The 26,995-nt window shown below is 38.2% G+C and overlaps 2 protein-coding genes across 2 annotated transcripts in view; both read right to left on the bottom strand.

Annotated features, from left to right (window-relative positions):
- The window catches only part of FAM98B (family with sequence similarity 98 member B), a 109,692-nt gene extending 100,294 nt beyond the window's left edge, over nucleotides 1-9,398 (bottom strand). Inside the window, exon 1 of the mRNA XM_069596023.1 lies at nucleotides 9,356-9,398. The gene's annotated coding sequence lies outside the window, so the exon portion shown is untranslated. The remainder of the gene's footprint in view (nucleotides 1-9,355) is intronic.
- An 11,316-nt stretch (nucleotides 9,399-20,714) lies between these two features.
- Nucleotides 20,715-26,995, bottom strand: part of SPRED1 (sprouty related EVH1 domain containing 1) — a 124,435-nt gene continuing 118,154 nt past the window's right edge. The window contains exon 7 of the mRNA XM_069596021.1: nucleotides 20,715-25,716. Within this exon, the coding sequence (XP_069452122.1) occupies nucleotides 25,066-25,716 (651 nt within the window). The 3' untranslated portion in view covers nucleotides 20,715-25,065. The remainder of the gene's footprint in view (nucleotides 25,717-26,995) is intronic.

Raw genomic sequence — 26,995 nt, 5'->3', positions numbered from 1 at the left:
ATGCTGAAGCTGAAGCTCCAGTACTTTGGTCACCTGATGCAAAGAGCTGACTCATTGGAACACACTCTGATGCTGGGGAAGATTGAGGGGAGGAGAAGGAGGTGACAGAGGATGAAATGGTTGGATGATATCACTGACTCAATGGACATAAGTCTGAGCAAACTCCAGGATAGTGGAAGGACAGCAGCCTGGTGTGCTACAGTCCATGGGGTCTCAAAGAGTTGGACACGACTTCATGACTGAACAACAATAACAACAACTATTATTGGCTCCTGCTAGATAAATGAGGTGTGCAGAGCTTCTGTAACTTCCTTGAGTTTACATGGTTTTACCAGGACTCAAAATTTGTGCTCTTAACCACCACACAGCAGTGGCTGACAATGTCTCCAACCACAGGAGAGCTTTGTGGAAACCATGCTGCTTGTCTAAAACAAAGAAGAGAAGTTATTTGAAGCAGAAACTCCAACTTCCTCCTGGCTCTGCAATTCAGAGGAATGCTAACCCAGCTGTTTGTTTTCCTTTTTAACAGTTTGTTTTGTCTTTGAAATATAAACACTGAATTTTTTAGTATGTGCACTGCCTCTGATATATTCTCTAGAGCAGTAGCATCCAAACTTTTTGTTCACAAACCCATCAGTGAATACTTTTGAGCATTGCTCCTAATATATGTAAGTTTACTTATAAGCTATATATATTACAATATTTATATATCATGTGCATTCTAAATGGCATATTTAAAAAGGATAAAATAACAATATTTCAAAATAACATTTTTTAAAACAATACAAAATCACTTTTATTTCATTAAGAAATAAATTTGAACATTACTGAATATGCGTCAAATATCTGATCCTAAATTCAGCTTTTTTACTTGATTTTTACAGAAGCTATAACTAAAAAAAAAATTCACAAAGATATGTAAATCCAAATGAAAGAAGTGCATTATTGGCTATGTTTACTAAACTATAGTTCATATTATTTAAATTTTATCTGCCAATTTACAAAGGGTTTTTGGGGAGAAGGGAGAAATCTGGTTAGCAAATTTCCATTTCTGCTGCTGTTGGGCAAACAATTGGAAATTGTATTTTTGTATTTTTAACAAATGACTTCAAGACTCACTGAAATTTTTTTTAGCTAGAAAATTTAAATAGGTTAGAAAGCCATGAGTTCTAGTTTTTAACAGTTGTGCAAATGAGAGATTTTACAAGAGTCAACCTGATATTATGTGCGACAACAAAGTTTTGAGATGATGGAAATGTTTTTCAGACATTCCTTTTCAAAATTCTCCATAGAGCAAACTTCTTAAAAGTTTTTCCTTGATTACTGTTAAATATCACCTTTTACTTTGTAGAAATAGAATAAGAATGTTAATTTTTTAATCTGCTAACAAGCAAATAATAAATAACTAATATGGCATCCAAGGAAACATTAGCAAATTTGGTACACATCATCTTTCATAAAACAGATTTCATACTTCATATTTCCTTTCAATGGAATTCTGCTTCCAGGTTTGGTAGACTAGGTTGTTTCAGAACTACTTCTCCATTTATAACAACTAGAAAAATTAAACAAAAAAAAATTAAAATGTGTTTGCTACATTGTTGGTGTGAATGTAAGCTTGTATAACCATTGTGGAAAACAGGGAAACTAAAAACATAATTACCATATGATCCAGCAATCCCACTCCTGGGCAGAGACAAAACCCAGACAAAACTATAATCTGAAAAGATACATGCACCCCTATGATCATAGCAGCACTATCCGCAATAGCAAAGACAGGGAAAAAACTTAAAAGTCCATCAACAGATGAACGGATAAAGAAGATGTGGTCAATATATATACAACGGAATGCTTAGCCATAACAAGAATGAGAAAATGCCATTTGCAGCAACATGGATGCAACTAGCGATTATCATACTAAGTGAAATAAGTCAGAGTGAGGGGCACAAATACCATATGATGTCACTGATATGTGGAATCTAAAATACGACACGGATGAACATGTCTATGAAACAGAAGCAGACTCACAGACTTGGAGAAGAGAACTGTGGTTGCCAAGGGGGAAGGGGATGGGGGAGGGAGGGAGGGGGTGTTTGGGGCTAGTAGATGTAAGCTATTATATATGGAACAGATAAATGACAAGATCCTATAGTATAGCACAGAGAGCTATATGCAATATCCTGTGATAAACTGTAATAAGAAAGAATATTAAAAAGGAATGTATATATGTATAACTGAATCACTTTGCTGCATAGCAGAAATTAACACATTGTAAGTTAATGATACTTCAATAAAAGATAAATTTTAAAAATCTAAAAAAAAAATAAGAAAATTCTGCCATATGCAGCAACATGGATGGCACTGGGATAGTGCTAAGTGAAACTAGCCAGTCATCTAGGGGAAAATATTGCATTATTACACTTATATGAAGTGTACTCCAGTCAAACAGTAAAGATTGTTAGACTGGACAAAAAATGAATAAAATTAAACTATATCATCCTTAGGAGCTAAACTTTTAGAGACAAGTTAAAAAGACTGAAACTTAAAAGATAAAAAAATACACAAGTAACACTCACAAGTAAGCTGGAATGACTATCAGTTCAGTTCAGTTGCTCAGTCGTGTCTGACTCTTTGTGACCCCATGAATCGCAGCACGCCAGGCCTCCCTGTCAATCACCAACTCCCGGAATTCACTCAGACTCATGTCCATCAAGTCAGTGATGCCATCCAGCTATCTCATCCTCTGTCGTCGCCTTCTCCTCCTGCCCCCAATCCCTCCCAGCATCAGAGTCTTTTCCAATGAGTCAACTCTTCGCATGAGGTGGCCAAAGTACTGGAGTTTCACCTTTAGCATCAGTCCTTCCAAAGAAATCCCAGGGCTGATCTCCTTCAGAATGGACTGGTTGGATCTCCTTGCAGTCCAAGGGACTCTCAAGAGTCTTCTCCAACACCACAGTTCAAAAGCGTCAATTCTTCGGCGCTCAGCCTTCTTCACAGTCCAACTCTCACATCCATACACGACTACTGGAAAAACCATAACCCTGACTAGACAGACCTTAGTCAGCAAAGTAATGTCTCTGCTTTTGAATATGCTATCTAGGTTGGTCATAACTATAGTAAAATCAAATAAAAATACTTAAAGAAAAAATGATGCCAGAAATAATGACGGACATTTTATAAAAATGGTCAATTTTTATGAAAAAAATTTTCACATTACATAATGAAATTAATAATAAACAAATGTGGGAAAGAGAAAGCTTCACCTTCTGGTGGAATGTCAACAATTTAGAAAGGGATGCTAAAACCAGTTGGGGAAAGTTTGATGACTTTGATGAGTAAATAAATGAGTATACCACCACCACGAAGAGGACAATATTGGGGAAGATAAACTGCTTCAGCTTCCACTAACCAAAAATAGGATAATGGGAACATCAATAAAGAAAATGATGTGTAAAGGATTAAAGCATGTCAAATATGTTAAATCCAAGAGTCTTTGGATTAAAAAATACTCAAACAAAAACAAAAACAAAACCCTTATGCTTCAAAGAAAAAAAAATTCTGCTTCGGAAGGATTCTAGGAAACCACCTTATTATTTTGAAAATTGGTAAGTGAAGGGAAAAAGTCAAACATTATCTTGCCTGTCTTGTATGATCTGGGCCTCAGGGTAAGCAAATAGTTGTTAAGAGAACTTTCCTTTTATTGAGAATCTCACTTCATAAATGAAGAAAGAACAAAGGAGTTAGAAAAGCATTGTTTTGCAGCTCCTGATGAATTAATGGTACCAGACAGAACACTAACAGCTGATAATATCACAAAAAGAAAGAAAAGCAACAACATATTTTGCATCTCCTAATAGAAGCATAACCTACCACCCATTAATTCATCTCACCAAAAATAGCAAAACAAAACCCTGCATCAGACCAAGACTTTTGACTCAATTTCCAATTTACAGAAAATACCAAGTATATGCTGAGAGATGTTATATACACAGAGATGTGAACAGTAAAATCCAGATTGTGGGAAACTACAAACCACCCCATTTCTTTAACAATAAATTGCAAGGCAGAAAAAGGAAAAGAAATCAAGACTTGAGACATACCAACTAATCACAATGTATGGACTTTATTTGGGTCCTGATTCAAATAAGCAAACTGTTAACAATTATGAGACATACAAGAAGATACAAATGTCAGTTTGGATATTGGTTGATATTAAGGAATTACTATTAACTGTTTTTAACTGTGATAATGATATTGCTTATATTTTTATAGGAGTCCTTATCTTTTAGAGATACATGCTGAAATGTTTACAGATGTTTACAATCCTTTTAGAATTTTCTTTAGAAAACTTGATGTGGGGGAGAAAGTTAAAGTATATATATGTAAGATTAGCTCTGAGCTGATAATGGTTGAAGATGGGTGTTTTGTATATTGAATGTTTATTATTCATATTCCATCTTCTTTGAATAGGCTTGACATTTTTAATAATAACACATCTTTTTTATCTCAAAATTAGTGTGCTATCTCAAATACAAGGCTTCAACATACAGTGTTCATGGAGCACCAACCAGGCTAAGAGGACAAATGGGGACAAAAGCCCAGCCCTGTTCTCTCTTACCAAGCCATTTGCCTTGGAGGGCAGGGGTATCAGCAGGAAGAAGAAAGATGTTTTTTTTAAATATTTCACTTAGAACCATTTTGTCATTCATGATGAGAAATCATCCTTTAAAAATTTGCATAAAGATGACTAACAGAGGGCTCCTGACAGAGATCACATTCAAGAACTAGAATCACTGAGGATAACCTCTTCTCCAATTCGGAGACCTGAAATGGAGCTGTAAGTGCACTGCACATACCACAAGCAACAGCAGGGGAAACCAGATGAGAAAGAACAGCACCAACCCCGTTTCCCCAAGGAGCAGTGGCTGCAGCAGGAGAAACAGGGGACCTAATCTGCACAAACTTGTGGCCACTAGGAGGTGCAGAAGACTCACTGCAGTCTCAGTGATAAGGCATTCCTAGTTCCAGCAAGTGCTCTGGCCGAGGCTCAAAGTATCCACCTTGCGATTATCCTTAAGCCTGTGTCCCTAAGGTGGGAGTAATCTCAGGAAACAGAGGCCTACAAAATACAAGCACACACACCACCCTGCCCCAAAGCATTCATAAATTCTTCCAGCCCCAGGATGCTGGCTAATATCCCAGGGGTGGCTCTTCACTGATTCCGGCCAGCTGCATGAACTAAACATGAGGAACCCCTTTCAAAATAGTGATTGGCTTTGCTTCAGGTCACTATGATTTCAGTGGCTAAAAACTGTGTTTAAATGGCAGGTGGTCAGCTGCTCAGAAGGCACCCTCATCCTTCTCGCACCCCGGCTTCCACTCAGGCAGGACCCTCGGCCTCCCACACATTCCCACGCCACGCATGCACAGGCAGAAGAAATGCCCGTTCTCAGACGAGCCGCATGGGGAGCCTGACTCCTGGGTTTCCTCCCTGGTGATTTCCCGACTTGGCTTTTGCAGGAAGCAGAGCTGATGTTCTCCCAGAGGAGGCCAAATGTCAGGAGAGAGGAAAAGGCTGCTGGCAACAAAGGGGCCCCCAATGAGAAAGCAGGGGAAAGGTTGGGCCTAAGCTCCTGCACAGATCATTTTACAGGAATGGAGAGGGGGAAATGAAGGTTTTTCTAAAGCTGATTCATGTACTCCACACCCTTCTTGTCCCCATGCCTCTGCATTCCTTCCTGGATGCTGTCTCCCACCCCCGTATATCCCCTCATGGCTAGTTCTGCAAATCAGTGATAGGTTAACATGGTGCTCATCCCTGTGGTGTCACCTAGCAACGTGACGTTCATAAACAGCCACAATCAGCTCTTCCCCCCAAACGGCTAACATTTCTTTTAAAGACATCAGGAAAAATGCTTAGCTCCTTCAGAGCTGGTGTGAAATAATCCCTTGTCTCAGACCTCCTGTTCCCAGTCTTTCTCTTCCCATTCTCAGCTTGACCTCCCAGCATGTTTACTGTTTATACTTTTTTTTTTTTCCAAATGCACATTTCCTTCTACAGGGTCACATAACAGCTGGTCATGTAAAAGTCTCCCAGTAGTTTTGTGGACATTATTCAGCTCAAAAACAACTCAAAAGCCAAAAACATTCCTAGTTAATCCTTATCCCTTGCACTTTAGAATAATTTGAGTTAAAAGCTATAGAACAGTAAGGTTGAAAAAGAATGACTTTTAGGTAAGTTAAGATCACTCAAATCAGATATGTTTTACACTAGTATTAAAAGTTTAGATATACAAGAACAAAAAGGGTCCTTTTAAATAGACCGAAATCTAACAAACATTATTAACTAAAAAATCCAGCATGCCTATTTTAGTCATCTATTGTATTTCAAATACTGCTCTGGGTGATGAGATAAATTGAATAAGATTATGTCATTGAAGGGTTCAAAAGGTAGTGAGAAATGGTAGGGAATTCTCATTCCAAAGGGACTAAACAGCATTCAGGATAAGCCCCAGACTTCTAACTGTTACAATTGTAGTTGTTAAAGACTAGAGTCACAGATGAAGAACCTTCATACACAAATCATGTGGCCTCAGCAAACTGCTGGCATTTTACAGTTGAACAGGGGATGCATGCTGGTGCCACATAATGTACTATACTGTGAGGTTTAGGAGGGAGGGGAGTCTTATTTAGGCTGTGTTAAGAAGTCTAGGAGATATCCATTTCCATTAGTTAGGCAAAAATCAGACACACATTCAAACTGGAGCCCTGAGGAGAGCTGAGTAAAGGCACTGTTAGAAGAGCAGGGACAAGGAGATCAAGCGGTGGGGAAGCTCCCTGGATAAGCCACAGCACAGAGCAGTGACCGCGACCAGCTCCAGGCCTAATGGGACAAGGGGAAGAAGACTGGGGTTATCAGAAGCCAGAAAGGGTAATGGCAGCTGGTGAGCAGGCAAAGCGGAAGACAAGGGAACACTCCTTTTTGACTCCTTGCTCAAACTCCTCCCCTCAGACTTTCCTATCTGATGCCAGTGCCTCCTGTTGGGAAAGACAGCTTAGTGATGCTTCGCACTTCACATAATGGTCGGCCTTGCAGGGCACAGGACAGATGGGCAAGTAGCCAGCACCACATCCAAATGGAGATGTTGAGAATGTGTGTATGTGTGTGGTTTTTTTTTGGTTATGCAAGTCTGGGAGTTAGCAGAAAGGTCAAAGCCAGAGATATAAATTTGGGAGCTCTTCAGTTAACAGATCATAATTAGAGCCGTATTTCCAGATGAGATCACTCAGAGAAGATAAAGGGGCTGAGGCTCAAGCCCAGGGATACATTTAGCAGGTTACCAGAGGAGAAGCTAGCAAAGGAAACTGAAAAGGAGAACCAAGAAAACCAGGGAAAACTAGGGAAAACCAGAAAGGAGTATTCCTAGAGCTAGAGGAATAAAGTATCAAGAAGGAGGGAGAGGTGTGTCTAATGTCCTGAATGAAACTGAGAGGTTGCGAAGGTGTGTCTTTCATATAGAGATATAAAGATAAAAATTACCAGACACAAATATAATCATTCTGTTGAAGAAGCAGGACTTTAAAGGTACAGCAAAAACCAACTCTAATCTCTTTCTCATAGTTGCCTTAATAATTCTTTTGAGTGGGCTGATTTTGCTTAACCCCCACGGATACAATTTAAGCCATGCCCATGATTTTTCTGGTCATTTCCAGATTATGTGATTCAGGCACTGGCTTCCTGAATTTCCTTTCTGTTGTTTTTCAAAACTGGAAGGGCCCATATTGCTCAGGGACCAACGGGTAGATACCCTCTGTCCACAGAGGCCCTTCATAGACAAACACGCAGAACGACTCCTGGACACCAGGGGCTGCAGGTATGTCTTCCTTCATCCTCAGCACTTCTCATTTCCCCTTCAGTGTTCACTCTGCACTCAAGTTACCTGCAATGCCAAGTATAAAATGATCTCAGTGCCCCTTGTGGTGGTTGTTAACAAGGAAAACTGATCTAATAACGTGGAGTATTCTCGTTCTGGTATACTTGGGACTCGGGGGAGGACTAGGAGAAGGCAATGCTTAATATTATTTATTTATTAAAAAACATATTTATCGAGCTCTTATTTTGCTAGGTGCTAGAAATTCAAATGATGAACAAAAATAATGATAGTTCCTGATCTCATGGAAGTACAGTTTATTATTTATCAAATAATCACACAAATAAATGTAAAGTGCATACAGGAAGCCATGAGTGAGCGCAATCAGTCAGGGAATCTGGGGAAAGCTTTCCTGAGGAAATGAGCTCCTTGAAAGATGACTAGGAGTTCATCAGAGGAGGAGACTTGGAGGGAGATATATCAGGTGTAGGGCTGCCTGAGCAAAGGCCTTGTGGCAGGAGGGAGCTTGCACTGAAAAAAGCCTGAATGGCTGGAGCCTAGAGGACAAAGGGGCTGGAGGGCGCACAGGGCAGTATTAAGAGGCTGTGCTCTGTCCCAGGGCCAGTGGGGAGCACAGAGGGGATGCGAGCAGGGGAGGCACTCCATCTGGCTTGAAGAGTAGGGAAGGGGCTGAGGGAGATGGGCCAGGGCAAAGATGGGTGTGGGCAGAACAGATGAATGGCGAAATCCAGGCAAGAGCCAATGGAAGCTTGGACCAAGGAGGTCTCGCTGAGCAGCAGCCCTGGGAGTGGGAATGCAGGAGAGGGTGGGTCCAGAAGAGGACTGGGTTTCTAACTTACAGACTGATCAGATGGTGATGACAACCAACCACTGATTCATGAAGCAAAGAAAGGGCAGAAGACCATAAATAATGTGAGGATCATTCTGTTCTTTATACCATCTTTCAATAGAACCTGCTTCCAGGTATTTCTCTTTGTGGGCTATCATTAGGATGAATTAATCACTAATTCTGTTAAGGAAATAGCAAGCTACTGAACACAGTGTTTCACTCTTCAATGTGGGCAGCACGTCACACAAAATGCATAGACGTTTCCAAAGCATGTTCACATCCAGTATTTTATTTTATCCTCACCAAAATCTCATCAGTTCCCCTACTCATCCTTATTTAAAGATCGGCACTTTCACAATCTTGATCCAATTGTGGTGTGTGTTTCTGGGCACATCATCAAAACCCTGCAGCTGCTAAATCCATTATGAAATCTTAGAATCTCAGAGGTTTAAGGGAACATTAGCTCTCAGTGACTTCCAAACCACTCATTTCGCTGAGGCCCAGAGAGCTAGCTAGAGGCAGAGCCAGAATTATAGTCAAGTAACACAAGCACATAACAAGGAATACTCCCAACACTGACAGTTACGCTGTTCCTTTCTTACTGGTTGTTACATATGGAAAATTCAAGACTCACCTAAATGTGTCCTGATCACGCTCACGGGATAATCCATTTCTGTTGACCAGCAGTTCTCATCAATCAAGCAAAAGGTGCCATGCTCCACACCATGTGCTGTGGGCTCCAAAGGGCAGAGGAGGCCCCATCCCTTTATCTTGGCCCCTCCCTGTTAGGGACTGAGCAACGCTAGACTCTCCCAACTGTCTTCTCGCAGAAAGCTGCCCCAGCTCTAGCAGAGGCCCCCAAAGGGGGTGTCATTGAATCAGAAACGTCTGCTCCAGCAGAGACCCAGGGAGTTCTCTGAAAGGAGCGCTAGGATATTGTCAATTGGGTGGTTGCCTGGAACTCCCTGGTTGGGGGATTTGAGGACAAGGAAACTACTAAAGGGAAAGGACTTGATGAGTGGTATGGTAGTACTAAAATAAACAAACTAGCAAACAAAGCAAGCCTCATACATACGAAACCAACCCCCAAACTTATCCATGACTCCTTCACCCTTTAAGCTTGCTCTTGACTATTATTTGAATTTGATTTGTTCTGAGGGAAAATGCTGGAGGCAAGAAAGGAGAGATTTCCACACAGAATGTTTTCCCTTAAACCCAGCCCCTCACCCTCAGGACTCCCTCTGTCTGTGGTCACAGTTTAACGTAAGTTCCTTATGTACTCTCAGTGCTAGGCTTTGTGCAAGGGTCGGGGACTTATGCATACATGGAAAAGATACTCTTCCTGTCCTTAGGAGGATGGAAGTCTAGCAGGGGACAAAGACTCAGAAATAGATATCACCATACAAAGATAAGTGTTCACTGGCATACGAACAGCTGCTGCAGAATGTGCTAGGAAAGACTGTTAGGGAATTTTGGGGGAACCACCACAAAGGAGATGGCATGAAGTTTGGAAGAGCACGTATAATTTGAAAGGCAGCCAAGGGCATTCCAGGAAGAGAAAATAGGGTGCGCAAAGCACACAGAAACATGGAACCACCAGGGAGAGACTGTCAAGTGACGCCAGGAGATGAGGGACCAGAGCAGTTTATTGAAATGTATTTTGTACATGCTCGGGGTCTTGGCCAGAGAAGGCAACGGCAACCCACTCCAGTACTCTTGCCTGGAAAATCCCATGGACAGGGAAGCCTGGTGGGCTGCTGTCTATGGGGTCTCACAGAGTGGGACACGACTGAAGTGATTAGCAGCAGCAGCAACAGCAGGGTCTTGGCACATAGTAGAAGTTCATTTTGCTAAGAAAGTTCAAACTCTCAATGGTTTGCAACAAGGAAGGTTATTGTCATTCACGTTACATATCAGCAATGGACCAGCTGGGATTCAGCAGCTCTGCATCCCTGAGGTTCTACCCTAGGTCGTAGGTGGTCTGTGTGCAAATCCCATGTCTCCCTATTTTAAGACTCAGGAAGACCACTAGCCCCTCTAGGAGATGCTTTATTCTCATGGCAGAGGGCACATCTCTAAAAGCTGCTTCTTAGAAGCCACATCCACTCACATCTCCATTGACCCAAGCAAGCCAGGTGGCCAAGCCAAACAATGGAAGGCATAACAAGGATGATGATGTAAAGTTCTCTTTAGGGGAGGGAATGGATGATTGGAAATGATAACACAATGATCAAGAGGGAGCAAAGAAGAGGCTGGTTATAGTAATAAAAAGTAAAGGCAGTGTTTAAGTTACCTACTGCTGTGTAACAAATCATTCCAAAATGTACTGGTTTAGCAACAACAATCATTTTATTATTGCTCGTGGTTTATGTGGGTCTAGAATTCAAGAAGGGCTCAGCATGTGATAACTGAAGGCTTCAAAGTTCAGAATTCCCGTCAACAGAGTAAAAGCAGCATCAACTTTTATGATGTAGCTTGGGGAATAACACAGCATCACTCCACGGTAGAGATCAACAAACTTTCTCTATAAAGGCCCAGATAGTAAATATTTTAGGCTTTGTGTACCATATAGTGTCTGCCACAACTAGACTTAACCACTCAACTTGGCCACTGTAGCATGAAAGCAGCTACCGTCAATCAAATGAGCATTGCTATGTTCCAAGAACACTTAATTTATGGATAATGAAATTTGAATCTCACATAATTTTCACATGCTGTGAAATATTATTCAATCATTTAAAAATTAAAAAGCATTTTTAGCTGGAAGGCTGTGTAAGAATGGGCATCAGGACAGACTTGGATCACAGGTTATGGCTTGCCAACTCTTACTCTATGAGAAAGATAGTCAAACAGGTGTGTCCACTGGCAACTGGGAAACACAAGTTTTATACTCATGAGAAACGTCTGAGCCAGAGTTATAGAGTTGGGTGTCACTGCACAAGGGTGGAAGCCCCACCAAACCAAGGAGATTTCCCCAGAAATGTGCGCTGAGTTGCAAGTCAAGCTGTCCCAGGGTGGAATCTTTGGGACGACAGCATTCAAGGGGTGATTTGAGGAGCCAATGAAGAAAGGTCAGAGAACCAGAGCCCAGACTCCCTCTCACTTTTTTCTCCACTCTAAATTTCAGTCTTGTCCTTACCTCCTTGCCCTGTCTCCCACCTCACCCTCCACCCTCAGGCACTATTCTCAAAGTTAGGGGTAGAGAACAAGGAATATAACACTTGAGATTGGAGATGTCTTTCATGTTCCTTTCTGTCCATTCATTCATGCAAAAAACAAAGTAATTTTATTTGTGAAATCATATCCTATTTAACTATTAGGTGGCATTATTGCATTTTTAAAATTTTCTTAAGGAAAGCTGGCATAAAATATTTTTATGAACCATAATAATTTACCAAGCAGAGAAACAGAACAACATATTCAACCATATGGGTTAGTATTTGAAAATATTATTATTTGCATCTTACTGACTGAGAAGGAAAGTAAACTTCTCTAGAAGAGGCAGGAAATTGAAGCTTTTTGAAAAGATACTAAAAGTTGTCTAACTACATTTTCTCCACTTCTTTCAAATATCTGTCCAGAATTTCTTCAGAGAAGGGACCCTAACACTGGGTAAATATTGAAGTAATGAAGTAATGAATGTGTCTTTTAGTTACTGTGGGAGGTGGGGAATGATAGATTTGGCACATGAAAGGTCTGTGCAGAATGCACAGTAAGATTTAAGAGCAAGGTATTAGAAGTGAGTTCAGATAATTTTGTGAATTGAGATCAAGTTAAAAGTGACAAAAAACTCTCTTTACACTGTTGGTGGGAATGTAAATTGATATAGCCACTATGAAGAACAGTATGGAGATTCCTTATAAAACTAACATGTACCCCAATGTTCATTGCAGCACTATTTACAATAGCCAGGACATGGAAGCAACCTAAACGTCCACCAACAGAGGAATAGATATATGGTACATACACACAATGGAATACTACTCAGCCACAAAAAGGGACAAAACTGTGCCATATGCAGAGATGTGGATGGGTCTGATCTAGAGACTGTCATGCTGAGTTAAGTAAGTCAGAAAGAGAGAAATGAATATCATATATTAACACATATATGTGGAATCTAGAAAAATGGTATAGGTGAACTTATCTGTAAAGCAGAAAGAGAGACACAGACATAGAGAACAAACGAATGTATGGCTGCCAAACGGGAAACAGGTGGGACGGCCTGGGAGACTGGGGTTGACATACATACACTACTAGGCAGAAAACAGATGACTAACGAGAAGCGATGGAACAGCACAGGGAACTCTGCTGAGTGCTCTGTGGGGACCTAAATGCAAAGGAGACTCAAAAAAGAGGGGATGTATGTATACCCAGAGCTGATTCACTTTGCTGTATAGCAGAAATGAACACAATATTGTTAAAGCAACTATACTCCAATTAAAAAAAAAAAATTCCAGAAAAGCAAAAGTAGCCAAGTGTCATGATACAGTGTAGAAGCAGCATGGCAAAAGCAGCCCAATCACATGACAAGCTCTGTGAGGACGGATTTCTAACCACCGTGAGGTGGGAATGTGCGGCTTGTAGAGGGGAGCCTCAGGGGCCCTCCCCTTTCTGTAATTCATTTACTGATTCCACATGACCAAACACTCATTTATTTAGCAAATACAAATCAAAATGAAGAGTACTCTATAGCGCTAAAGGGTAAAGAACATTTGAATTAACATCAGATCTGCCCAGTGGAAATTATACTTCATCATCGAAGATTCCATATGCACTTGAAAGGATTGCTCTGGACTACAAACATGAAGTTTTCTAGTGACTCCTTTCCTTAGACTGAGATTAGTGAAGCTAGAAGACCCGCCTAAGGAAACTATAGTTTCAAAGCCCTTTGCCTGTGGTGCTGACAGCCAATGATCAGAAGGCTGGCAACTTTCAGAAAACAACTTAAAGACTGCTTTTGTTTTGCAGGCTACGTGCTGGGGCCCAGCCTGGAGAACTACAGCTTCCAGCCTAATAATGTAAGGCTGTGGCTTCCCTAAGTGGCTCAGTTGGTAAAGAAACAGCCTTCAATGCATTAGACACAGGACATGTGAGGTTTGATCTCCTGGAGGAGGACATGGAAATCCACTCCAGTATTCTTGCCTGGAGAATCCCAAGGACAAAGGAGCCTGACGGGCTATAGCCTTTGCAGTCTGAGAGTCGATAAAGTGAAGAGACTGAGAAAACACACATACCATATAAGGCTATCGCCCTGAAGGATAGGAGAAATCTTTGCATAACTCTGTTTTGCTATTTCAGAGGTTACTTTAGAATTTGCAGTATAAACAGTTACCAGTCTGTCTTCAAGTGATAACATTTCACATATAATCTAAGAACCTTATAAATTCATTTCTCTCCTCTTGGCTTTTGGGTTATTGTCATACTTTTTATTTCTACATCTCTTATATACCACATGCTGTATTATTTTTATTATTGGTTAAACCATCAATATTCTCATAAAAAGAATTAAATATGAGTAAAGAACTTATTTGATCATGTAGTTACTACTGGAGCTTGTCACTCCTTGTTTATATTCAGATTTCCATCTGGTATCATTTTCATCCTGGCCGAAAGACTTTTTTACATTTATTAGAGTGTAGGTCTGGTAGTAGTGAATTCTTTCAGCTTTCCTATATTTGGACAAGTCTTTATTTCAGCTTTGTTTTTGAAATATATTTTCATTGGAAATAAAATGCTAATCATGCTATTTGTTCTTTATTTATTTGACCCAATTTTGCCAAAAGCTTATCAGTTAAGCCAACTTTTGGCTTAGTTGAGCTTCTATATTGTATGTTTTCTAGTTTATTAAATTTCAATTCTGTAAAAAATTTAACAAACAGAAACCTCAGTTATAGAGAGTCAGGAGACCACAATGGGGAGCTCTCACACTCTACGGTGTTGGCAGAGACCAACAGGAATGACCCCTCTTCTCTCCTGGCAGACTCAGCCCAGTGAAAAGCCATGGATTCTAGCCCTCCCAACATCCTTATCCTCTCTATAAAACTGTTCTCCTTCCCTTGCCAGGTAGGACATGCATGTGGCCCACCATGGTTTCAGACCCTGAAATGCAGTTCTCAGGTGATTCCAAATAAACTCATTTTTCCTGGAGAAATACCTGTCAGTCTATTTATCTCAGGTCAACTCTTATTTTCTTCCTTTATAAATGTTCTCCATCCTTATTATACTATTATTTTTCTAACTTTACATATTGGCTTTTTAGTAGTTCATAAGACTTTCTTTTCTAATATTAGAATTTAAAGCTATAAATTTCTCTCCAAATCCTACTTTAGCTGCATCTTTCATGCTTCAGTATTTGTTATTTTTATTTTTATCCTGGTCTAAAGAATCTCAAATTTTTATTTTAAGCCACTTTGAACCACATGCTATTTAGAAACGTGATTCTAATGTTCTATATATATGGGTTTTTTTTTTTTTCCTAATTATCTTCTTGTTTCCTAACTTCATTGAAATCAGAGATCTATCTGTCTTTGACCAAAACTGTTTTCTGGCCCAATGTATAGTCAACTTTTAGAAATGTTCTAAACATGTTTGAAAACAAATTATATCCTGCAACTCTGGGGTATAACATGTGTTCATTAGATGAAGCTTATTTACTATCAGCCCCACAATGTCAAGGCAAAATAATTTCTACACAAATGTTACATCTCTAATTGCTCCTTAAAACTATATTCATATATTTATGTCCCCAATCAACTTCCCCACTTGGAGGTCTAACAGTCACTGCAAATGTGATACAGCTTCCCCAGCCCTCCAAGACTTGCCCTTTTCCCAGGCTAGTCTACTTTAACACCTCTCCAGATTTAAGCTCCCAAATTACTCTCTTTTACTGATTCCCTTCTCCCACCCACTGTTTAACCCATTAGGAAGTCCTTTTGGTCTCCTGAAAAACATATGTAAAGTTTGTCCGCTTCTTTTCATCCTCACTACCACCACCCTGATCCAAACAAGAATAGCTCACAAAGACTGACAGTCTCCAATTGGCTTTCCTCCTTTCTGTTTTGCCTTCCTTCTCCCTGGTCAGTTCCCCGTGTAGTTCTCAGTGTAATCTTTTAGAATTGTAAATTATAAAATACCACCTCCCACTTAAAACCCTTCAATTATTTCCTCTCATATTTAGAATAAAGTAAAATCTCCTTACCTTGGTTTCGCAAACCTTATGTGATCTGGCTTCTGATGTTCTCCCCATGCTCACTGTGTTCCTGTTCTGTTCCTCTAGCTCTTCCTGTAACCCCAATAAAGCTTGTTCCCAACTCAGGGCCTGCATTAGACAGGATGGGGATAGATTACGCCCCTGTAAGACACAATCCCCAAGTCACACAAAGTATCCAGAAGGGCTAGGTAATTTTCGCCCATGAATTAACTTGCCCATGAAAGGACTCAGTAATTCAGGCTGCTTCAGTCTTTAAGTTCTATCATCTCAATATGTGGCTTTACCCATGATTGCTATGGTAGAGAAAGAGGGTGCTAGAGGGTCTTCTATCAGTCTGAAAATTATTTATATCACTTCCTCCCACAGTCCATTTTCCAGAACTTGTCCATAACCCCACCCACCTGCAAGATAGTGGGGAAGAGCGTCCTCCTGTGTGCCAAGAAGAAACAAGTCAGATATGAATACCAAAAGTCTCTACCAGAAGACTGTTCCCTCTTCCTGGAATGTACTTTTCTCTAATTTTTACATGACTGGTTGCCTACTGACACTTGGATTTCATCTCAAAAGCTGTCTTGAGATGTCATTGACCATCCAGTTATATAACTTGCAACTCTGATTTAGTTGTTTATTGAATATCCTCTCCTTGAACTAGAATAAAAGCTCCCTGAAAGCAGTTAACTTGTCTGTCTTGCTCATCCTGGGGTCTCCTTAATATTGGTTAATTTAATAAAATAACTGCTTAACAACGTAAATCTGATCATGGCATCCCCCTTGCCATTCATGGATTTTTATAATCATTAGGATAAAGCTTAAACTTTCTGACATGGCATATGAGCCTTCATAAGATAAAGTCTGATTATATTTCATTCATCCCCAGGGATTGCCACTGAGGATATGGCAGTAAACTTGAAAATCTTCAGCTTTATATCCTGCATGACTCTTTCCTGTACTCAGTGTTAGACAAAGTCACATAAATAACCTAAGACAGCCAACAAAGTTGTGCTTCTTCAGACAGATACTCTTTAAAGTTTAGGATTTATTTAGTGATGATGGAAACAGATTAATGGTCTACTAACACAAATTATACAAATAGTGATTCACTTTCTAATTGCTTTCACTGGCCAAAATTCAATCAATGCTCTAAAATGATTCAGGAAAATGATTACAACTTAGATCATGTTAAAATATGTTGCTGAAAGAAAACAAGATAAATAAAGCCCCCAAAGCACCTTAACATAAAGGCTTAACATGAAGGTGTATTTCTTACTCAAGTCATGTCTGAAGTTCAGGTAGTCTTCCTCCGTGTTACACCAGCTTTCCATGGACTTCCAAGAACTCCTCAGCAGAGCAAGAGACAAAGGAGGCACAATGGTTCTTAAATGCCTTTCCCAAATATGAAACACACCATGACCCCTCAAATCATCTGGCTAGAATTAGTCTTATGGCCTTAACCTACCCCAGGGGAAGCTTGAAGATGTAGAGAAGCACATATTTCAGGTCATCAGTTATTCCTTTTATCCTTTCTAACCACACCAAGAATACAATCAATCCATTTCCAAGTGAGGCAACCTTAAGTACCATACTAGTGATCCATCCAGCTTAATGTCCTGGATCTCCAAATGATCTGTGTATTTCTCTTCTTTGAGACATGTCTCTTCTCCACAGATGTAACAATCAGTTGGTCTGCCCCTCTCCAACACATGCAATATACAATGCTGAAGCAAAAATGGGCTAATTACAATAAAAAGCTCTCAGCTGGAGAGAGAAGAATAGTAGATATAAAATAGTAAAAAACTTTTTTTATTAATCATTTTTTTAAAAAGGCCACATAGCAGCCAGATCATGAAACATCCCTGTTCAAAAACTTTTAGATTTTTATCACTCTCAGAATAAAATCTGAACTCCTTCCCATGCTTTCCAAGGTCCAAGATCAGGTGCCTGGTACTCTGTGACTTTACCTCTTTTCGTGAGTTTCCTCATTCTGACCCCTCTAGTCCAACTAGCCTGCTGTTCTTTCAATAAGCCAAACTTCTTTCTCTTCAGACCCTTTGCATTTGCTCTTCTTTCAACCTAGAGAATTCTTTTCCTACTTAAAATTTACACAGGCTCTGACTACTCTACATGAAACGGCACCTCCCCAACATCCTTGAAACAACTGGCCTGGTCTGGAGATGAAACATTCAAAAGAAAAAGAATCTGTACCACGAAGGCTATTTTTGATGTTGCTTTAGAGTAAAAATGAGTTGTAAAAAGTAAAGAAAACTTTTAGAATATGGGCTCACCTGATTATGGAGCTACTGGTTTACTTATAATATTATTAACAGTAAGATTCCAAAGGTTTCCAGTAACAGATTTTTCTTTCACCAAGGCTCTCAGAAAACAACCATCACAAGAAACAAGCATGTATTACTGAAAAAAGGGAATGGGTGTTAAGGAAAGGGGAATATACACTTTGAAGTTTATCATTTGTTTGCACTTGATCATATTGCTCTTAGTTCCCCAGTTGGCTCCAGGTGCTGAAGTATTCTTTCAAGTCATCATCATTTGATTCCTCAATCCTACACAAACCACTCTGTCTAAATTTGGGGATATCTCAATCAGAAGACCTCAACTTATCACCATTTTGCTGCAGTCTACTTTCACCTTCTAATCATACTTACACTATAGTCAATCTTTTGTTAAAAACAAAGATGTTCGAGTGATTCAGTGACTAAGCTGCAGCATCAGTAGTGTGAAGTGACTTCTACTAGGACAGCGGCAGGAAGGATAGACACATGAGCAGATCTGAAGGACCCTTAGGACATGGAGCTGCAGAAAACTGAGACGATGGTCAAACAGAAAGGAAAATGAGAGACTAAAGACAATGACCAGGTTGCTGGCTTAGATACCTGGAAGTACAGTGGTATCACCATCCAGTAAGGCAGAAGAGAGAAAAATGGTGTAAGGAATGGGGTAAGTAAGTTTTGGGCTTACTGAATTTAAGGTGCTTGCAAGAGATACCCAGTAGGAAGTTCGATGTGTACGTTTAGTGCAGGCTGTGTTACTGCACAAGTTGATGACCTTGTACTAACATTGTAACCTCTTTGAACCTGTTCCTACATTTGTAAAATAAGAGTATTGTAACAATTTTTAGGGGTCTTCCAGTCCTAAAATGGCAGTGAATTCATTTTTTTCAGTAATCTTAAATAACTTGATTTGAACCCTTATTTCTTTCTAAGAACTGTGGGGTTTCAGGCCATCTGTATATTTTATTTTGATAAGAATTTTAGTAAGAACTGTTCACCAGCTGGGAGCTTATACATTCATACAGCCTTGTTTTCTCTTAAAGAGAGTGCAACACCATGGGCTCCTCTGATGAAAGACAAACATTTAAGCTTGCTGGTCATTCTGGGTAAGAATTTCAAAAAGAATAATAATACACTATTGAAATTTCTTCTCCATGAAATCTTTCCTTCATCAATTTGGAGAAGTTGAAGACATTATTCCTAGTATAGGAAATGGAATTCTTCCTATCTTACTTTCATTCCAAAGTGTATACAGCTGCTTGGTTATTGTATTATTTCCAGGTTAGAATTAAGTTTGAGGGAAGACAGGACATAACCTCATCATCACATGTAAGCAGCAGCCCTGATACTAAACGCAACTCTTGTTTAAAGACAGGTTTTGTCTTTTAAGGCAAATAATCACATTGTTCAGCTTAAATACAATTTCTTTTTAACAGAACAATGATTGTTCTATTAAGTACATCTGTGACTCTAACAAAACAAGAAACTGCACTGTGGCTAAAAGCACGGAATTTGGAATACGACGGTTCAAACCTGGTACCTCTAATTTGATCTTGTGTACATTTTTTAACCTCTTGACGCTTAAATCTCTTTAGTAAAATAATACTTATATTACAGGGTTATTTGAGAACTAAAAGTAATCAGTTAAAAACATTATGTAGCAAAAATTAAGACTGCTAGACAAAAGAAAACACCATTTCAACTACGATTTTGTTAGACTTTTATTATGAATATATTTTGTCATTATTTTAAGGATCCCTCTAAAACTGCAAATCTTATGAGTAGTTAAATTTTGAGTTGACTCCTGCTTTCATATTATTAATGTTGATTTTTCTTTAAGGACCACTGTGTGCCTGACACTATATTGACAGTCGAGCAGAAACCCTAGTTTCAATTCCTCTTGTGTAAAAACTATTCTACTTACTTGTGGGTATTAACTTGATGTGAAGAATATAAAGTAAATCTGAAAACCTGTAAATAAACACATGAGACTGTATTTCATAATTCATGATAGAGGTATAAAGTTAATGCTTGATCTTTCAAATAAATATAAATGTAATAAAGCAATTAAAAAGTTATTCTGGTGTTTAAATACATTATGATTTTTTGAACACTGTCCTAATAATTTTTCATTTATTCTTGCTTATAGTACTAAGTTAAGTGAAATGCTGCTATTATGATATATATGTGTGTGTGTGTGTGTGTAAAAGAGTAATAGTTGCGGGTTAAAAATTTCCCACATATCATTTAATGAAGTTAATCCAGATTTAGTTGTAACATGTTCCAAAATCAAATAATGTATCAGGTAGCAAACTACAAAATAAATCTGGAGACAATCATGAGTGAATAAGTAAGTCATTAAAATGAACTATACATGAACTTTCAGTTAAAACATACCTTAAAATTATGATCAAAAACTTCCATTTCTATTAATGCTTTCTCCTTTAAGAATTATTAACTCATAGTTTGCTAACCTCTAGAAGAGTAAGAAAAAGTCCTTTTATATTTCATGATAGGTTTAATCAGGTAATTAAAACAAATTCTTATGATATCATCTGATATGTCCAATTACATGGGTATTATGTAACAAAAACAGTTACAAACTTATATATGCATATTTACATTATATATCCCAAACTGGCAAGCTAGTCAACTATATCTAAGGAGATACATTATGGCATGAGTTAAACAATTTTTCATTGCTTATTAGAAAGAATGCAGTCAAGCTTTCAATGGAAATAATATACAAGTGAGGCACTTTTGAGGTCAAAAATAGAAAGCAAATGACACTACATACTGGCAATGTTCACAAAAATCTATTGTGTATTTTAATACAAAGGCTTTTCAACTAGATTATTCTTGAAAAATCTCAAAACTAGCAACTTATGCAATTTAAGGAGCTTTCAGGAACAATGGCTAACATCAGTGTATCAAAGCATATGAAAGTTTTATAACCACCTGGCTGCTAGGCAAACAGTACCTTAATACCTTAAAGCCCTTTAAAAAAAATTTTTTTTTTTGGCTTATATAAATTATCTCAGGCTGTGATTTTAGATGTTTTGACTCACTGAAAAACACCTTATGGTGCTATTGCAGAGTATAGACCAATCTCTTTTTTTTTGGTGCAACAATGATGCAAGTTTCTAGTGCTTCCCCATATACTTAGATATGTGATCCTGGAAATCAAGAATGAGAATATTTAGTTAAGAATTTATGTTTTCCAGGTAACAAGCTTTCAAATTTTTATGTAGTAAAATGTTATATTTCATGTCTCTTTGGGCTAAAATAAAAAACCCAATCTTAAAACACATATTCCAAAGTGTATCACAAAACCTAAAGTAAATTTCCATAAAACAAACATCCTTAAGCTTCTCTGAATCTGGAGGGAAGTACATGTTTCCTGCATTTTGGAGACATATAAATAATAAGAATCATCTCTGTGGTGTTCACTTAAGAGGGGCTGGGGAGAGAAAATGAAAAAGCAAGACTTACCCAAGATATCAGATGGCACTATACACATGAATTGAAAGTGCATTTGTATTACTTCAAAAGTTCATTTTAGGCACTGCTGAATAACCAATAAAAATAGGTAGTTTTAAGTTTTCCCCTTTAAATTCTAACCCTTGCCCAATATCATCCCAGAGACACACACACTCTCTGAAGTTGTCATGATGAAATACAGTGACATTTATTTTTTCTAAAAAGTTCTCCCTGACTGGTAATGGGAGGAAAAGAATACCATTTTAGCAATGGCTTTTACAAGTTAAAAGAATTGGTTCTATAAATGCTTCGGCACATCCATTAAGTTTGATTGCCAGTTCCAAATATTGATAAATATTTAAAACAGGATACGTAAGAAAAAAAGTGCTTAAAATCTTTCAGGACCAATAAGACACATTAGGGAAAAGACTGGTTTTACAGCTCTTTTGAGATATTTCTTATTCCTGCTTTCTCCATTTGGAGGTGGCTGCCCCTTAAATAGCCCTTTACTGGCAGTTATGATGAACCCTGTCAGATCCCAACTGCCACCCTCAAGTATGGTCTATAAATCATCCAGTAGGTGGTGCTGAAGTTACATACCTCGTATTTCTTCAGAAATCAAGTGATTCCCCTGTCAAGTCAGAGGAAAATCATTTAAGAATTATTAATTCTGAACAAGCCATCAGATCAAAATCTTGTTTTCACTTTTGGTATTTACTATTAAACAGTTTTGCTTAGCCATTTGCTTATACTATCAGATTAAAACTGAAAAGATTTTAGAGGACAAGCCAATTGGCAGTGTCAAATCTGTACGCAGACTGAGAAAATGCTCCCAAACATATCTATACACATGTTTAAGAATGAGAAATTTAACCTATTCATTTATTTTCACATAATAATTCTAATTTACTCAAGAGAAAATTTCCACATAAGGGATTCAGGTAACATTATGAGTTAGCCTTCTAGACTGATTTGGAGCCTTGGTGTGTTAAACTATAAAGATTCAAGGTAAAATAAAAACCATTTCATCACCGTAGTTTTTAATGAAGAAACTTGTTTAAAAATTGTAAAGGAAAAATTGGGGATGGGACGGAAAGATCTTAGCAGCAAAGTGGTTAAACAAATTGAAAATATTAATGCACAAACATTAAAATATTAAAGCATATATGTTGCATATAAAATACAGTACAGAACCAGGAGTTGCACTATACTGATTAGTGCTCAACAGAAGAAATGATTAAATTTGTTCTTCCCAGAAGTATATACACAGTTCATTTCCACAGCATTTTCCTATATAGCCAGCAAGTTATTTTCTTCAGTTATTCACACCTGCTCAAACCTGAATTATAAACTCAGCACTTACAAATATGAAAATTCAGTCACAAGGAAAACCAGTATTTCCATTTTATCAATAAAAAGTAATTTTGAAAGTTAACAGTCTATTCTAGGAAACCAAGTTTAGCTGAAAACTTCAGGGATGAAGATCATCTGGCGTAGCAGCATCCAAATATATAAACAGTAAAAATAAGACTTAAAACCGCTGCTACGGTGTCATGTTTTGGACTTAGTTCAACCAATTGATTTTTAGTACAAAACTAGAAATAACCTCTTCTTCATAACATCTATAGTTATCAATATATTTTTCTTCTTTTCAATGTGAAATAATACTTCAAGATGATCTATATACACAATGTTGTCAGTTCAAGCTGTCATATAAATATAAATGCTTTCTTAAAAAAAAGTATTTTACAGACAGACAGTGTTATGTACATTGTTCAGTTTGATGTGGGGCAAAAGAAAGCTAACACAAGCTTTTAAGTGTGATATGTAAAAAGAATGATTATGTAAATGACATTTTAAAATCTGCATAGAAAATGAGCTTCAAACAGTAGTGTGATTTTAATTTTGATCATTTCTGAAACTTCAAGCCATTAAAAAAAGGCACACTTCTCAACTTTATCCCTTTAAGGGAATGTTCTTTAGGAACCCCTTACTTGGTTAAGAGTTTCAATGTAACACTTAAAAAAAACAGACAATTTGACCCCAAAGTACTTTAAACAGCTTGCTGGAACATTTATGCAACTACTCTGCAAATAAAACATCCAGTAGGACAATGCTCTGCAAGAGAAAATAAATTTAAACATATAAGATATTTCATTCAGGATGTTGGATTAAATATTTTTCTGGGGTAGTTTAGCACACTAGCATAATTTTGCTTCTGGTCAGTTTAAATAAAATGAGAAAAGTTATCATTGTTATGTGACGATAAGCACTGAGGATTAAGCTAAAATATTATTAACACAGCTGAACATATTCTGGATTAGCAGAATGATAAGTGGAAGTCTCAGGAGGAAACTGACTCTATCCAGTTGCACTTTTCACCTTGTAAAACATTTGTAAATGCAATATAGTTTTTTGAAAGGAGGAAATTCTGAAAGAAAACAACTTGCTGGTTGAATACCACAAACAAAACAAAACAACCCAAAACCTCACTTTTTCTATAATGTTTACTCAGTCTCTTTTTATATAAAAATAAGTGTTATGTTCCCATCATAACATTAGACAATTACATCTGTGCTTAAAAAAAAAAGTTGGTCACTCAAGGCTATTAGAATATTTTATAAGAATTTTAGATTACCAGAATGTACAGATATAACTCAATATAAACTGTAGCCAAAGGGAAATGACGATGAAAATATAAAATCATTCACATGGAATAAAAACGTTATTAACTAGATGAGTAAAATATTCAAAATATAATGGAATGTGACAGTAGATATATGTACATCTACTTCAGAACTAGGAAGGGGAAGAAAAGCTTTATATGTAATAATTCGTACCTTTTATTTAGTTAAATATAAACATTTGTTATTTATACATAAAACTGCTTTCAAAAAACAACTAATAAATGATTTAGTTGCACTTGTTTTACTTCTTACAATTCCCAAGTGTTAACTTTTCTTAGATTGAAATCCAACTGTCCCCTAGTGCACTTTTAGTTTATATCTTAATGAATTCAAACCTTTAAAGGTCCCATCACCTAATGCATAAATATACAAAAATGCCAAAAAAATGTAATCCCTTTTAGTTGGATCATATTTTATGTTCACTTTATATTGCCAATAACCAGAAATGGTTTCCTTTTGCAAATATTCTTGACAACCTATAACAAAACATGCCATGCACTCCAGGGAAAAAGGCATGGCGAGCATTTGTGAAACGCCAAGAACTGATGAGTTCTGCTTCCTCCATGTGTGGCCCCAAGGATACCAGGCAAGACTGCAGAATGCTTGCCAAAAGCTTCCACAAATCCAAGTTAGCTAATTCCTGGACACAAAGATTTTAAGCTCATTTCATCACTGGATGCTTTCATCCAGCAGCTTTATGTTTCCCACCACAGCACCCACACGCCTCACCACAACGATGGCACATTCTCAAAGGGACGTAGCAGCACATACATGGTACAATGAAAGACAAAGCTACTAGGGCTAACCATCGTAAGCAGAACTTGTCATCGCTAGTGTCACATGAACAGGGGTCAGAGAAATCTCCCTCTGAGTCTGACATACAATGATACAACATGCTCTCTGCACAGAGCATGCAACTAACTTGATATATGCATCTCTTAATAGGGTCTGGAGCATCTTGACATTTTCCCCTGCCATTTTCTTCATGATTAAACCTTTCCTGGCAGTATACGCAGCGAGATCGTTCACCATCTTCTTTTCTTCGTTTTGACTTCTTAAATTTTAATGAGGAAGGCTGTGTCTTAAATACCACAGAATCTTTGAGTGAACTTAACTTAGTTTCATCCCCACAAGAGTACAGATAGTCTGATTTTTTACTGTCTGGTTTAGAAAACTGAACACTGGAGTCAGTATCATCTCTCTCCAGGTCATTTTTCCACATGTCGGGATGTCTATAGTCTGCATAGCGGCGTATTAAGATATCGCGAGGGTTTATTCTGACAATCTCATCCTCATCTTGAAAGCTGACATGTCGAATTGATTTCAAAGGGACCTAAAAATGAAAGAGATGAAAATTTCAGTAACAATAAAGATTACTTTTATCGCCTACTTGCCCAGATATTTGGTCAATTAGTTTGCAAGTTTAAGTGAAGATGTTTCTTGGATGAGATTAACATTTTCAATGAGTGGACTATATAAGCATAACAGATTATCCTCCATGACATAGATGGCCCTCATCCGATCAGTTCAAGGCTTTAATAATACAAAGACGGACTAAGAAAGAGCAGGAAAGAATTCTGCCAGCACACTGCCTTTGAATACAGACTACAGCTCTTGCTTGGGTTTCAAGCATGACAGCCTACTCTGAAGATTTTGAATATGTACCTATGCCATCATATAAGTAGGTCCTTCCAGATAGAGAGGGCTTCCCAGGTGGCTCAGTGAGAAAGAACCCACCTGCCAAGCAAGAGAAGTAGGTTTGAGCCATGGGTTGGGAAGATCCCCTGGAGAAGGAAATGGCAACCCACTCCAGTATTCTTGCCCGGGAAATCCCATGGACAAAAGGGCCTGGTGGGCTACAGTCCATGGGATTGCAAAGGAGTGGGACATAACTTAGAGACTAAACAACAACATCACATAAGCCATTCCTTAAAGTAAATGTCTTTCATTTACTTTATGTGTGTAATATACATACATATGTATGTATGTGTAATATACATACATATTGTTGGTTCTGTTTCTCTGGAGTACCCTGACTCATACAGATTTCAGTAGCAAGGAGTGGGATGCTGTGCTAACAAAAGTGTGGCAATGCCTTTGGAACTGGATAATGGGTAGAGGCTGAATGAGTTTTGAGGTGAGTGTTATAAAAAGCCTAGGTAATAGTGAAGAGAGGCCTGGTAGAAACACAAACGTTAAAGGCGTTTCTGGTGAGGGTCCTGGATGGAAACGAGGAATAAATACACTTTTGGATGCTGGTGGAGAGACGACCCTTGTTATAAAGTGGCAAAGAATGCAGGGGGAATTGTATTCTAGTGTTTCATGGAAGGCAGAATTTGTGAGAGATGGACTTGGATATTTAGCAGAAATTTCTAAGAAAAGTGCTAAGGATATAGCCTGGTTCCTCCTTACCGTTTATAGTAAAATATGAGAGGAAAGTGATAAACTGAAGTGTAATTTTAAAAACAAAATAGAACCAGAACTTGAAGCCCTGGAAAATTCTCAGGAATGACACTATCACCAAGGGAGTAGGGCCACTTCCCTCAAGGGCCCAGAGGAATTTTGCCTCAGGATGAATCAAACTGAGTCTCACTCACACTTAGATGGTATTT

This window comes from Ovis canadensis, chromosome 7 (assembly GCF_042477335.2).
Source record: "Ovis canadensis isolate MfBH-ARS-UI-01 breed Bighorn chromosome 7, ARS-UI_OviCan_v2, whole genome shotgun sequence".
In the NCBI taxonomy this organism is placed as follows: Eukaryota; Metazoa; Chordata; class Mammalia; order Artiodactyla; family Bovidae; genus Ovis; species Ovis canadensis.
This window is presented reverse-complemented; position numbering and strand designations above follow the sequence as displayed.